The 16201-nt window shown below is 36.4% G+C and overlaps 1 protein-coding gene across 1 annotated transcript; it reads right to left on the bottom strand.

Annotated features, from left to right (window-relative positions):
• Positions 1-2271: 2271 nt before the first annotated feature.
• LOC123525073 (coiled-coil domain-containing protein 130 homolog) lies at positions 2272-16127 on the bottom strand. The gene is made up of 7 exons (XM_045303791.2): positions 16025-16127; positions 6291-6424; positions 5491-5665; positions 4900-4984; positions 4269-4441; positions 3844-3982; positions 2272-3402 (listed from the first exon to the last, which is right to left on the bottom strand). Exons 1-7 carry the CDS (start codon positions 16025-16027, stop codon positions 2654-2656), a joined length of 1458 nt encoding a protein of 485 aa, XP_045159726.2. The 5' UTR covers positions 16028-16127; the 3' UTR covers positions 2272-2653.
• Between the last annotated feature and the right edge of the window lie 74 nt (positions 16128-16201).

Here is a 16201-nt window from a genome sequence, read left to right as displayed (position 1 = left end):
TAACGAAAGCAGTTGGTAGTTGTGTGACTTGACTGGTGACATGATCTGTTACACATGTAAGGAAAAATGTCAATTAACCCTTACCATGCTAAATTTCTAAAATGAACTTGTCCATCTTTCAATTTGGACAGTACACTGATCTACACTGGTTGCAAAGGCAAAACCAGTCATATCCAGCATGGAAAGGGTTAAGATCCGTATACTGTTCATCTAAACCTTATCCAACTGGGGGTTGAAAAGGAAGAATATGTTCAGTGTATTTTTATCAAAAGAGGAATAACTAGAAATTGCTTTTGTAAAAAAGTGCATGTCTCCCCCAATGCAAAGTCCTATAGGCAAGAAGTCAATAGGGGTCAGGAGCGAAAGTCAAAGAGACACTGATGGTTGGCTGCAATAGGGATCATCTACTTGGCATGTCCAGTAATCCCGCTAAGTTTCAACACTCCTGGCCTAGCAGTTCTCAAGTCACTGTTCAGGTTCCTGTGACCTTGACCTTTCATCAAGTGATCCCAGAATAAATAGGGGTCATCTACTCTGCATGTCCAATCATCCTATTAAGTTTCAACATTCTAGGTCAAGTGGTTCTCAAGTTATTTTCCAGAAATGATTTTACATGACCAGGCCCCTGTGACCTTGATCTTTAATAGACTGACCCATAAATCAATAGGGGTCATCTACTCTGCATGTTCAATCATCCTATGAAGTTTCAACATTCTGCTTCAAGTGGTTCTCAAGTTATTGATCGGATATTGTTTTCCCTGTTCAGGCTCCTGTGACCTTGAACTTTAACAGAGTGACCCCAAAATCGATAGGGGTCATCTACTCTGCATATTCAATCATCCTATGAAGTTTCAACATTCTGGATCAAAAGGTTCTCAAGTTATTAATGGAAATGGTTTTCCATGTTCAGGCCCCTGTGACCTTGACCTTTAACAGAGTGACCCCAAAATCAATAGGAGTCATCTACTCTGCATGAACAATCATCCCATTAAGTTTCAACATCCTAGGTCTAATGGTTCTCAAAATACTGACCGGAAACGGTTTTCAATGTTCAGGCCCCTGTGACCTTGACCTTTAACAGAGTGACCCCAAAATTAATTGGGGTCATTTACTCTGCATGTCCAATTATCCTATGAAGTTTGAACATTCTGGGTCAAGGGGTTCTCAAGTTATTGATCGGAAACGGTTTTCCATGTTCAGGCCCCTGTGACCTTGACCTTTAACAGAGTGACCCCAAAATCGATAGGGGTCATCTACTCTGCGTGAACAATCATCCCATTAAGTTTCAACATTTTAGGTCAAGTGGTTCTCGAGTTACTGAACGGAAACGGTTTTCAATGTTCAGGCCCCTGTGACCTTGACCTTTAATAGAGTGACCCCAAAATCACTAGGGGTCATCTACTCAGCATGACCAATCATTCTATGAAGTTTCAACATTCTGGGTCAAGTGGTACTCAAGTTATTGATGGAAATGGTTTTCAATGTTCAGGCCCCTGTGACCTTGACCTTTAACAGAGTGACCCCAAAATCGATAGGAGTCATCTACTCTGCATGAACAATCATCCCATTAAGTTTCAACATCCTAGGTCTAATGGTTCTCAAAATACTGACCGGAAACGGTTTTCAATGTTCAGGCCCCTGTGACCTTGACCTTTGACGGAGTGACCCCAAAATCAATAGGGGTCATCTACTCTGCATGATCAATCAACCTATGAAGTTTCAACATTCTGGGTCAAGTGGTACTCAAGTTATTGATCAGAAATGGTTTTCAATGTTCAGGCCCCGGTGACCTTGACCTTTGAAGGAGTGACCCTAAAATCAATAGGGGTCATCTACTCTGCATGAACAATCATCTTATGAAGTTTCAACATTCTGGGTCAAGTGGTTCTCTAGTAATTGATCGGAAATGGTTTTCAATGTTCAGGCCCCTGTGACCTTGACCTTTGACGGAGTGACCCCAAAAACAATAGAGGTCTTCTACTCCAGCAGCCCTACAACCCTATGAAGTTTGAAGGTTCTAGATCAAATGGTTCTCCAGTTACAGATCGGAAATGAAGTGTGACGTATGGACGGATGGGCGGACAGACGGACGAACAGGGCAAAAACAATATGTCTCCCACAGAGGGGGGGGGGGGGGGGGGGGGGGGGGGGGGGAGACATGATTAATTAGAAGAAATATCATTTGTAGATTTGTAGTAAACATTTTAATAAAACAAAAAACTTCTTCAGAAACAAACTATTTCAAGACTTACATATCACAGTAATATCAGACAATGGTTCTGTCAATGGACATGACTCCTCAAAACATGAATATGGCTCTAACAATTACAACTACTTTGCTTGTAAGAACATTTTCAATCTTGACTATTTCATTTGTAGAATATGCTGTAAGATGACCTAAAAGCTCTACTGATTTTTTTACAATTATTCTCTGCAAGTAAGTGGCAACATTCTTTCTTGAAAAAGGTGGCATGAAAAATATCTACATTCTCTTAAGTTAACAAGCGCTGTTTGTTAAACTTACTCATCCTGTCAGTGGAAACTAGGTAAGTAATTTTCTTGACCAATATGCTGTGGCCTTGACCTCTGACCAGATGATGTTCCCACCCCCAACAAGGAACAAAACATTAGAAGTCATCTACTGACTTATCACCTAGGAATCTGAATCCGTATCAGAGTAGGAACAAACTAGTCCCAGAGCAGACTTTTTAAAGTCTTTCTGATTACTTGAACTATAGCTATGAGATTTCATCTCAATATTCTCTACAGATGCTGACAATGTATTTTTATTACTGGAAGCTTCACTTTCAACAGAAACACTTCCATCTTTAGGAACGATAGAAATATCACTTGCACAAGTAGTTTCTGTCCTTAATTTACTGTCATTCTCACAAGCACATGATGCTGATGTAGTGTTTTCTTGCCTAACACCTTCTGGTTTGCTAAAAGGTTTACCACATGAATTACAAGCTAAGTATTTGTATGTTTGATCTTTTTGACTGTTTTCTGAAATTTCTGAGTTTTCTTCACTCTCCTTGCTTTTATCACTTCCATTATGTAACAAATTATCACAGATCTCTTCGCTATGGTTCTTGCCATTTTCATTACACAAATGTTCTTCTTCTTTAACAGGCTTTGAGACCAGATTTCCAATCTCTGGAAGACTTTTTCTTCTTATACCTAAAGACTGTTTACTTATGGTAGATCCCAGAGTGTTCATTTTAGTCCTATCAAAGGGATTGGTCTGGTTATTTGTTTTCACATTTCTAAGATGTTTTTTGATGATGTCTAGCTTCTTGTTCTCAGGAGAATTGTCTTCAATCTTGGCAATTTTATTTGATGTCTGGAACAATGGTCTACTCTCTATCTCTTTCCTTTTCTGAGATTGTTTCTCATCATATGCTAAAAAAAGAGCAGAAAACTGTTTCTTAAATAAATGGAAATTTGAAAACTTTACAAAGTATTGTCTTTATATTCTCGCCTCTAATCTAAATACGTGTTCAGTGTTCTTGCAAAGCAGCTGTCCCTTCAGGGTAGGACCTTGGTAGTACTATGGTCTTTCTGCACGCCAGTTTGATCGCTTTGTTTAATGATAACCCACCACAGCAGAAGAGAATGTAAGACATACCGACCCAGTTGTAGAGGAATAAAGTTAATATATTTAGAAATAGTTCAAGCGACACAACACATCAAATAAATTCATAAAGCCAAAAGAAGTTCCATATAGTAACGAAAAATTGAATGAATCTGATATATTATTCTTTCTACTTCCTACCTATAAACATGACATGGATCTAAATATACCTGACAATCAACCTTTAAAAGAACATTTTTGTTACATACATTCAAGAGCTCTGTATTTGATCAGTCCAGCAAGCTTGACATCCTCTTCAGTCTCTTTCTGTAGAGGTATATCTAAAGATGATTTCACCAACAAGGCACTGTCACTCTCTGCTTCTGCTTTAATTGCTTTCTTTTCATCCTGTAAATGATTAAGTTTAGAAAATTAATATTTAACATATTCTGACAGATAGAATTATTTTACATATCAAATAATCAAGGTTACCATGTTGTTTATCGTTTGATTTGCCACAGTTCAGTGTTCAAATGTGTAGTTTTGAACCGTAAGGACATTAGCCGTTGTTGTAAACTATCTAAGCATCTGACTACTACTATAAACATGATCTTAACCAGAAATTGACAACTTCTCCACATCAGAAACACACAATGAAAATCAAAGATTTTTTATCAATTCTGCAGGTTCTTACCCTAAATTTTTGCCTGGCCAGTTTGTTAAGCATGTAGTCATCTTTCCACTCATCACGGCGCACTTCGAGAGATCCAAGGTTTGAAATGGCCTTTTTCCCCTTTTGTATGTCATCTGATCCATGCTCCAACTTAAACATAGCATCTGTAACCATCTTCTTCTGAACTGCTTTATCTGTGATAAATTTTTGTTTCAAAATAAAGATTCTTCAATGTAACATCACTAAATAAAGCAATGGATCAGCTTAAGATAGGTGACAGATTAAGAGTTGACAATTTTTGTGGATGCCATCTGCCAACGGTGATCCAATAATACTTCACACTTTAAGGGCAAAAATAAAACTTTTGCTAGCAGTAACATCCTTCAATGAACTGTAAAAAAATGAAAATATTTACAAGCTATAAGGATAGTTCTGCATGATCTGATCATTTCATTTTTTCTACAATGTAAAACTTTATCAAATCCTGGTATTTCAAAATTTGAGAATACCAAGAAAATTTGGCAAAGAAAATATTTGGATAGCGTGCTCTATGTTTTGCTAGACCAATTTTTATAGTTTGGACTTTCTCTTTTACCACCTTTCAGTTCACAAGAAAAAGTAACAGCACTAAAATTATTGAATTAACAGTTACCTTCAGTAACAATCTGTTCATTTTCTTTAGGGTCCCATCTCTGTTCTTTGCGTCTTGCTCCTTCCAGGACCACATAGTCATGATTCTAAAGATGTTCAAACAATAATGTAAATACAGAGCTGCTGCTTCAGTTTATACAATGATGATAACATGATTGTATGTCTGATATTTTAACACTAATAGTGACTTTAGTACTCATTATATAAAATAATGTTGAATATTTTTTTTATAGCTTATCTGTCTGTAAAATACTTTTTCAGTGTCTTCTACATGCAAGTTACTTCAGCAAAATTTCAATAATACAATAATTCGTAGTTATTTTGAATGAGATTTTATAATGAACTAGGTTTAATTAAGCAAGTATTAACTTCATTCTCATTTGATTGTGGCATGGATGAAATACTTGTTTCTCTAACTGCAATAGGCTTTGAAAGCGAACAGCATGGATCCTGACCAGACTGCACGGATGAGCAGGCTTGTCTGGATCCATGCTGGTCACAAATACACTATGTTGGTTTTCTCATGGTGCAGCTCATATCATTAGATTACAAATATGGGTTTGTTGGATCAAACAGCTGGAGTGAAATCTACCTTAGGATCTGTCTGTATCTCAAAATGGTTATCACACAGATGACATTTCATGCGGAATTTGTATATCGGTGTTGTGTAGTACATCCCCGTCTTAGTCTTCTCTGCGTTATATCGCACACCCATTCCAATATGGCTGTTACATCCACCACACCAGATGTTGTAAGGCATCTCAAACCTACGCAGGAAAAATGCTGACTTTAGCAGCTGTATAGTCTGTGATAATTCAGATTATTTTGCTTTTGCTTAGACTTGAAAACAGAGCCACATGAGGCTCCAAAACACTTTTGAATATTTGAAGTAAGAAGAATTAACTCAAGAAATATAAACAACCACAAAGTATGGATGCTTAGCAATGCAAATATGCCAGTTGTATATTAGCCATGAAGTAAAAGTGATGAAAGAATTATTCAACCTTCAGTATTGCATGTGATTTTTTCTCCACTATCAGAATTTCAATCTTTTTACAAAAAATAACTGTAACAAATCTCAAGACTACAGGAAAAAATTGGTGTTAATAGCAACAGTTAATGCATAAAACAGTCCAGAATGAATCTGGAAGTCATTATTTGTGAGGTAATTCTTTAAGAAGAAATAGAAAAGAACATTGTATAGGTGTTATTGAAAGAAAAAAACTTTAACATTTCTAATATAAATGCCTGCATACTTTTCTAAACCTGCACTGAAGGTGGTAGTAAACTTTTAGCTGTTCATAATTCACATGAGCATCTTAATGTTTAACAAATTAATAGGCTATGACAATCAGTTTGCTGACAATCAGCGTAAGAACATTATATATTTACCTGATGATGAGTATTCCTTGACCAAGTTTCCTCGCCCTGTCACGAAGTGGATGCTGGCCGACATATTGATTGATAGAACCTTTTGACGGATCCCAGTCTGGTGGGTAATACTTGTTGACACCTTTTCTCTCACCCTGTTATAAAAAGTATAAACTTAAGACAGTATTTCAAACAATGACATCTTGAAACATTGTGTGTACAATGGTTGCTGTATCATAAACCTTGTTTCTTGGGTTGATCTGTTTGTGTAAATATAAGTAATGAGAACTTTTTTAAAGGATTTTCAAATTTCAACTCTGACAGCTTTTATCTGATATGTAGCTGAACATTTTGCAATTATGAAAGGTAGTAGAACTATGAATGTCTTTGTCAGACTGATCACATTTGGCATGACGTTTTTATTGACTTACTTAAAATTACGGAAAATTTGAAATTTCCATCTAATTAATACAAAACAATTGCAATGCACTTGCTATAAGTCTTAACTTAAGATAATTTATGATGTCCTGTAAACATATCAGTTTTGGAAACAAGAGGACCATGATGGTCCTGAATCGCTCACCTGTTCCCACATTACCCAGTTTTGAGTATGACATCGTTTTTTTCTATTATTTGACAAAGTGACCTAGTTTTTTAGCTCATGTGACCCAGTTTTGAACTTGACCTAGATATCATCAAGATAAAAATTCTGACCAATTTTCATGAAGATCCATTGAAAAATCTGGCCTCTAGAGAGGTCAAAAGATTTTTCTAATTTTAGACCTACTGACCTAGTTTTTGACCGCAGTTGACCCAGTTTCAAACTTGACCTAGAAATCATCAAGATGAACATTCAGACCAACTTTCATACAGATCCCATGAAAAGCATGGCCTTTTAGAGAGGTCACAAGGTTTTTTTATTATTTGACCTACCGACCTAGTTTTTGACGGCACGCGACCCAGTTTCAAACTTGACCTAGATATCATCAAGTTGAACATTCTGACCAATTTTCATGAAGATCCATTCAAGGGTATGGCCTCTAGAGAGGTCACAAGGTTTTCCTATTTTTAGACCTACTGACCTCGTCTTTGACCGGACGTGACCCAGTTTCGAACTTGACCTAGATATCATCAAGATGAACATTCAGACCAACTTTCATACAGATCCCATGAAAAATATGGCCTTTAGAGAGGTCACAAGGTTTTTCTATTATTTGACCTACTGACCTAGTTTTTGACGGCACATGACCCAGTTTCGAACTTGACCTAGATATCATCAAGGTGAACTTTCTGACCAATTTTCATGAAGATCTTTGAAATACATGGCCTCTAGAGAGGTCACAAGGTTTTTCTATTTTTAGACCTACTGACTTAGTTTTTGACCGCACGTGATCAACTTTCAAACTTGACCTAGATATCATCAAGGTGAACATTCTGACCAACTTTCATAAAGATCCCATGAAAAATGTGACCTCTAGAGTGGTCACAAGCAAAAGTTTACACACGCACGCACGGACGACGGACGCTGCACGATCACAAAAGCTCACCTTGTCACTATGTGACAGGTGAGCTAAAAAGTAATCTTGAACTAGAAAATGCTTTTGTAAAAAAGCGCATGTCTCCCCCAATGCAAAGTCCTATAGGCAAGAAGTCAATAGGGGTCAGGAGCGAAAGTCAAAGAGACACTGATGGTTGGCTGCAATAGGGATCATCTACTTGGCATGTCCAGTCATCCCGCTAAATTTCAACACTCGTGGCCTAGTGGTTCTCAAGTCACTGTTCAGGCTCCTGTGACCCTGACCTTTGATCAAGTGGCCTCAAAATAAATAGGGGTCATGTACTCTGCATGTCCAATCATCCTATTAAGTTTCAACATTGTAGGTCAAGTGGTTCTCAAGTTATTTCCAAAAAATGATTTTACATGAACAGGCCACTGTGACCTTGACCTTTAATGGAGTGACCCCAAAAACAATAAGGGTCATTTACTCTGCATGAACAATCATGCTATGAAGTTTCAACATTCTGGGTCGAGAGGTTCTCAAGTTCTTGATTGGAAATGGTTTTCCATGTTCAGGCCCCTGTGGCCTTGACCTTTAACAGAGTGACCCTAAAATCGTTAGGGTTCATTTACTCTGCATGACCAATCATCCTACGAAGTTTCATCATTCTGGGTCAAGTGGTTCTCAAGTTACTGACCGGAAATGGTTTTCAATGTGCGGGCCCCTGTGACCTTGACCTTTCACAGAGTGACCCCAAAATCGTTAGGGGTCATCTACTCTTTATGACCAATCACCCTATCAAGCTTCAACATTCTGGGTCAGGTGGTTCTCTAGTTACTGATAGGAAATGGTTTTCAATGTTCAGGCCCCTGTGACCTTGACCTTTGACGGAGTGACCCCAAAATCAATAGGGGTCAACTACTCTTCATGACCAATCATCCTATGAAGTTTCAACATTCTGAGTCAAGTGGTTCTCTAGTTATTGATCGGAAATGGTTTTCAATGTTCAGGCCCCTGTGACCTTGACCTTTGATGGAGTGACCCCAAAATCAATAGGGGTCATCTACTCTTCATGACCAATCATCCTATGAAGTTTCAACATTCTGCGTCAAGTGGTTCTCTAGTTATTGATCGGAAATGGTTTTCAATGTTCAGGCCCCTGTGACCTTGACCTTTGATGAAGTGACCCCAAAAACAATAGGGGTCGTCTACTCCAGCAGCCCTACAACCCTATGAAGTTTGAAGGTTCTAGGTCAAATGGTTCTCCAGTTATTGCTCGGAAATGAAGTGTGACGTACGGACGGACGGATGGACAGGGCAAAAACAATATGTCTCCTGGGGGAGACATAATAATGCGCATGTTTGATTAAACATTACAAAGGAAATACAGAAAACAGCAGGGAAGGAAGAGATTAATTTTAGTTTGCTGGCAGTGGCACAATTTTGGATCATTCTGTTGAATATTTCATCAAGATCCATCATTTACTGCTTCTGACTGCAGTGTCACTGTCAGTATCTTTCCCCTTACAGCATCCTGTAAGTAGTCAAAAATGTAGTTCCATGCTGTTGGTGAAATCTGGTATAATGAGTCATATATGAGGATGTGACAGTTATATTTTTGGCTTAGCTTTATTGCTTATTGTATTGAGAAAAGATCTAGACCATTTTCATTGTGAATTTCCTGGAATAAATTTTATTCTTTGAGAAAATGTCTACATACAGGTAATTGCTAAATGGCTATTTTCATGGGGGCATTTTTAGAGGGTGATGTTTCTCAGACCCGCCCGCTTAGCTCAGTAGGCAGAGCGTTGGTCTATGGATTGCGGGATCACGAGCTCGATCCCCGGGCGGGGCGTATGTCCTCCATGATGATTTGATAAAAGACATTGTGTCTGAAATCATTCGTCTTCCACCTCTGATAACTCATGTGTGGAAGTTGGCAGTTACTTGTGGAGAATAGGTTTGTACTGGTACAGAATCCAGGAACACTGGTTAGATTAACTGCTCGCCGTTACATGACTGAAATACTGTTGAAAAACAGCGTTAAACCCAAAAAAACAAACGAACAGAACAGATTATTTTTCTTATCTGTAACATAACATGTCAATATTTTTCTATTTTTGATAAGACATGTCATACTAAATGACCATATATGGTTTTCATATCATTGAAATGCTCTAAACAGGCTGGGCACATCTCCCAATCGGGGTAAATTACCTCGTTCGGGGTAATATACCCCGATCAGGGTAAAACAAGAACAATAGAAAGGTACAAAATATTCGATAACTTTTTTATTAAGGAAGTGCTAATGCTCATATTCTCAGGTCAACTTTGTATGATATAAACAGTTGACAATATGAAAATTTTTTAACAAATTTTTGTTGCAAAAATTTCAAATTTTCAACAAATGCAAAATTGATAAAATGGTACATAGGCATGTTTGTAATGATGATTAGTAAAAATATTTATGTTAGCACTATAAAGAAAAAAATCTAATTCTTTGTACTTTTCTATTGTTCTTGTTTTACCCCGAACGAGATAATTTACCCCGATTGGGAGATGCCCAGTCTGCCAAAGTGCTGGAAATGAGGTCTGAATATTTTATTGTTTATATAAAATAAAGAAGGAACTGAATTGGTAGAATGTAATCTTATAGACTGAAAATTCTTAAAATTTATGGATTGTCCATATCTTTACAGAATATCTGTAAAAATGACGAAACCTAGACCCTATTAGTTAGGACGAATGCTAGACAGTTCGACCCCCAAGACATTTCAACCCCAAGACACTTCGACCCCAAAATTGAATTTCCTTGGACATTTCAACCCCAAAGACATTTCAACCCCCTCAGAAATATTTTTTTATGTTTTGATCCAATATTACTTTGACTTAGTTTCTTAGGACAATTATGACTTTAAAACACAATTAAGGGAATCTTTTTGATCGGGTATAATGATGAGATCTTTTTTTAGGAAATGCTGTTGCTGAGTTAGACCATTTAGTATTAATGATTTAATACCTGTATGTATATAAAATGATGTAAGAATATATTGTTTGTTTGTGAGTGTATTTTTTTAGTATTGTACACAATTAAATACTCGTAACTATGGATTTAATCTAAAATATGGTTTATTCAATTTAACAATCTAACAACAGAAATGTTTACACCTGGTTGAGTAGGTGCTAGTCACAGTTTGTAACATAGCATAGCTAATCCTTTAACACCTTATCAATTAATCAATGGCATGTGTTAACTCTCGTTAATACATGTATTGTCTATTGTGTGGCTGTTAAAGACTTAATCTTTCAACATCAAAGTGGTTTCATTAGGACAGTCCGGAAAAGGGAGATATATGAATAACGTTACTATTTCATACTTTTAATTATATAATATGAATCTAATTCTTTGGAATCAATCCAGGCACCAATCTGTAACTGGCAACGGGTCTCAAAATTCAAATTTCGCTGGGCCTACGATTGATTAGTTTGACCGGAAACAGTCATAACTACGCAGCGCAGCATAAACAAATAAAAATGAATAAAACAAAACAAAATCATACAAAAGTATTAATAAAAACACATACATTCTTCGAGATATGAATTTAAGGTATTGGACCCTTAATAGAGTACCTCCTTTTTGAAGAGTATTCAATTCCTACCATAAACCTACTTTGACTGCAATTTTCAGAGGGGCATAGGTTGAAGCCCCACTGGGACCAATTTTTTTTTCTCCGTATTTTCCTTTTTTCTAGTAAGTTTTTACTTCTTTCAAGACTTATTATGGATGTATTGTACAAAAGTGGAAAATTTTCATTTTATAAGCGATTTCTTGCTGTTCAAAGTGAATTTACCTCTGAATCAGGAGAGGCAGAGTTAGACGTCTTTAAAAATATTGAGTTACATGCGGTAAAAGTTCTCTATTTTGCCTTCATTCTTTAGATTAAATATTGTGAAAAGAATTTGCAACACAGTGCGAAACATGCGAAACTTTAAGAATATACCAAGCAAATGCTATTTTTTAAACATTACTATTAGGGGTCCAATACCTTAAATAACAAGAGGGCCAAGAAGGCCCTAGGTCGCTCACCTAAGAAACACTCCATAACAGTGTAAAACATGTTTGACCTAGTGATTTCATGGAAACAAATATTCTGACCAATTTTCATTAAGATTGGACCAAAAAATTGGTCTCTTGCGATAAAACAAGCATTTTCTTAGATATGACCTAGTTTTTGACCCTAGATGACCCATGTTCAAACTCGACCTAGATTTTATCAAGGCAATCATTCTGACCAAAATTCATGAAGATCAACTGAAAAATACAGCCTCTATCACATACAGAAGTTTTTTCTTTGATTTGACCAAGTGACCTAGTTTTTGACCTCAGATGACCCATATTCAAATTCGACCTAGATTTCATTACGGCAATCAACCTGACCAAATTTCATAAAAATCAATTGAAAAATATTGCCTCTATCACATACAGAAGTTTTTTCTTTGATTTGACCAAGTGACCTAGTTTTTGACCTCAGATGACCCATATTCAAATTCGACCTAGATTTCATCAAGGCAATCACTCTGACCAAATTTCATGAAGATCAATTGAAAAATACATCCTCTATTGCATACACAATGTTTTTCTTTGATTTGACCTAGTGACCTAGTTTTTGACCCCAGATGAGCCACTTTCGAACTCGGCCTAGATTTTATCAAGGTTATCATTCTGGCTAAATTTCATGAAGATCAGTTGAAAAATACCGCCTCTATTGCATACACAAGGTTTTTCTTTGATTTGACCTTGTGACCTAGTTTTTGACCCAAGATGACCCATTTTCGAACTTGGTCTAAATTTCATCAAGGTAATCATTCTGACCAAAATTCATGAAGATCAATTGAAAAATACAGCCTCTATCGCATACACAAGGTTTTTACGTGATATGACCTAGTGACCTAGTTTTTGACCCCAGATGACCCATTTTCGAACTCGGCCTAGATTTCATCAAGGTAATCATTCTGACCAAAATTCATGAAGATCAATTGAAAAATACCGCCTTTATCGCATACACAAGGTTTTTCTTTGATTTGACCTAGTGACCTAGTTTTTGACCTGAAATGACCCATTTTCGAATTCGGCCTAATTTTCATCAAGGCAATCATTCTGACCAAAATTCATGAAGATCAATTGAAAAATACAGCCTCTATCGCATACACAAGGTTTTTCTTTGATTTGACCTAGTGACCTAGTTTTTGACCCCAGATGACCCACTTTCGAACTCGGCCTAGATTTCATCAAGATTATCATTCTGACCAATATTCATGAAGATCAATTGAAAAATACATCCTCTATCGCATACACAAGGTTTTTCTTTGATTTGACCTAGTGACCTAGTTTTTGACCCGAGATGACCCATTTTCGAACTCGGCCTAGATTTCATCAAAGTTATCACTCTGACCAAAATTCATGAAGATCAATTGTAAAATACCGCCTTTATCGCATACACAAGGTTTTTCTTTGATTTGACCTAGTGACCTAGTTTTTGACCCGAGATGACCCATTTTCGAATTCGGCCTAGATTTCATCAAGGCAATCATTCTGACCAAAATTCACGAAGATTAATTGAAAAATACAGCCTCTATCGCATACACAAGGTTTTTCTTTGATTTGACCTAGTGACCTAGTTTTTGACCCCAGACGACCCACTTTCGAACTCGGCTTAGATTTCATCAAGATTATCATTCTGACCAATATTCATGAAGATTAATTGAAAAATACCGCCTCTATCGCATACACAAGGTTTTTCTTTGATTTGACCTAGTGACCTAGTTTTTGACCCGAGATGACCCATTTTTGAACTCGGCCAAGATTTCATTAAAGTTATCATTCTGACCAATATTTATGAAGATTAAATGAAAAATACAGCCTCTATGGCATACACAAGGTTTTTCTTTGATTTGACCTAGTGACCTAGTTTTTGACCCGAGATGACCCATTTTCGAACTCGGCCTAGATTTCATCAAGGTTATCATTCTGACCAATATTCATGAAGATTAATTGAAAAATACAGCCTCTATGGCATACACAAGCTAAATGTTGACAGACGACGGACGACGGACGCCGGACATCGAGCGATCAGAAAAACTCACCTGAGCATTGCTCAGGTGAGCTAAAAACTGATCCATTGATATCTATATCAGTTCATTAACTCTACTCTCAACATGTTAAATATATAGTTTCAAATTTTTTGGCAAAAACAATTTGCGTTTGGCCATTTAAAAATAATAAGCAAGAAATATGGCACAGCAATATATTTATGGCGCAGCAATATATTACGCATAGAAAATATACATGAATTAGTTCCAGAATATTTTTACGAACTTCAAAAGATCTTATAATATATATATATATATGATACATGTTATAGATAATATATTGTAAAATATCAAATACTGACAAGAGATTTCCAAGCTACAATTCTCTATAATATGTGCAATAAAACATTATCAGACAAAAGTAAAATTCAAATGCTACAAATTTAATAACAGAACCAGAATTTTCGACAGCATTCAGTCCGCTTATAAATAATAAATCAATGGATTATATGTAGATGTTCAAAATAGTTAAACATATACCCGTGCTTTAATATAATGGTTCCTAATATAATAAGCTAATCATTATAATGACAAATATAAACTATCAGTAATCAGTAAAAGGGGCGTAAAAAGGTGCGAAAGTATGACCAAGTAATCTAATTATTTTACTGATTGACCGACAATGTCATTGGGACCGCACATGCCACAACACTAACATACTAAGCAAGTATGAAAATATTACCTTTTATAGAAGAAACTTAGTGATTATGTATTTTTGTCGATTGTATTTAAATTTCAGTATGTCAAATATATTCCAGATGCATCCACTTTTATTTTTGCTGATCATTTGATGCTTTATAAAAATGAAAAGAGTCACATGAATAGGAAATGATACATCTACATTGTACACGTACCGATTTTGTTGATATTTAAGTCATTTCGTGAGAAATATCGAACGTGTGCTGTTAGTATTATGAAAGAAATTGCCAAGAATGTTGAGGGACATTAGAATTTTTAATTAGGATATAGAAGTAATGCGCACATCTGAGAAACATTTAGTATTTTGATGGTACTTAGGTGTGTTAAACCATTTCAATGTATTATTTCTCTTTGGTTAAATCTTACTGATATTAAAATAAAGGTTAACCTTTATTTAATTTCTGGGTTTATAGAGACAAGGAGACAAACAGATGGACAAATACTTTATCTATTCAATGTATAAAATAGAACTTGACAACATTTTATTTCCTGTCAAAATAATCGGTTATATATGCAATGGAATTCCTAGGATCTAATCCTACAACATAAATACATAGGCAATAATATTATCTAAAAGGCACACTTGGTAATTAAGCAGTTTTAATTTACTCAATTATCCTAATATTAAATATTTTCCAAACCTATCACATTAAAAGAAAAGATCAACACAATCACGTATTCATCATTCTATAGCCTAATATAGTGTATACGGTACGTAGTGTCTTTTATGGTTATCCCTAAAAGGGTTAAATAAATGCACCATTTTTCAAATAAAGTAACATCTTTTAACCTACTATGCATATCACAGAATGGGATCAAAATGTCGTTGGAGTTGTGGTTGAAATGACTTGGGGTCGAATTGTCTGTAGGGATTGAAATGTCTTGGGATCAAATGTCGTTCTAGCTGTAAAAGTCTCAGGAAAAATGTGCAGCCTCGACCGGGATTCGAACCTCGGACCTTCAGCTCACCGTGCCAACACTCTACCAATTGAGCTACCGAGGCCACCCGATACGAGAACTGCTACACACCTTCCCTCTTATTGCGAGACATTGGCACTCCTGGCCAATGTCTGCCGCAGACTGTTAACCAAATTCAGATGCACACCCCAGCCAAACTGCTTCGCCCTGCATGGGCTCCAAGGGTGAGCATCCCGGACAAGCCCCCAAATGTAACAGTCTCAGAAAAAATGTGCAGCCTCGACCGGGATTTGAACCTTCGGCTTACCGTGCCAACGCGCTTACCGTGCCAACGCTCTACCAATTGGGCCACCCGATACGAGAACCGCTACACTAGCGTTAGGACTAGGTGGGTTCTTTGATAATAACAAAAATGTCAACCTATCAGAACATTGTAAAATAGTACAAATAAGTGTATATAATATAACGGCATACAATATTTACACATACCATAATTTAATGCAATGAAAATCACGTTAAAATTAAGACAAATATTTGACGTTTTGCTATCGCAACATCCGGGGATTTCTTTAAGTAGAGCTAATGATTTCCGTGTTGTTAATATTTTCGAATTTTATTACTTGAAAAAACACCTCTTTAATTTAGTACTCATGATACGAAAATTGA

Source organism: Mercenaria mercenaria, chromosome 3 (genome assembly GCF_021730395.1).
Source record: "Mercenaria mercenaria strain notata chromosome 3, MADL_Memer_1, whole genome shotgun sequence".
NCBI classification, from domain to species: domain Eukaryota; kingdom Metazoa; phylum Mollusca; class Bivalvia; order Venerida; family Veneridae; genus Mercenaria; species Mercenaria mercenaria.
Note: the sequence above shows the minus strand (reverse complement) of the source record. Positions and strands in the feature narration are given on the sequence as shown.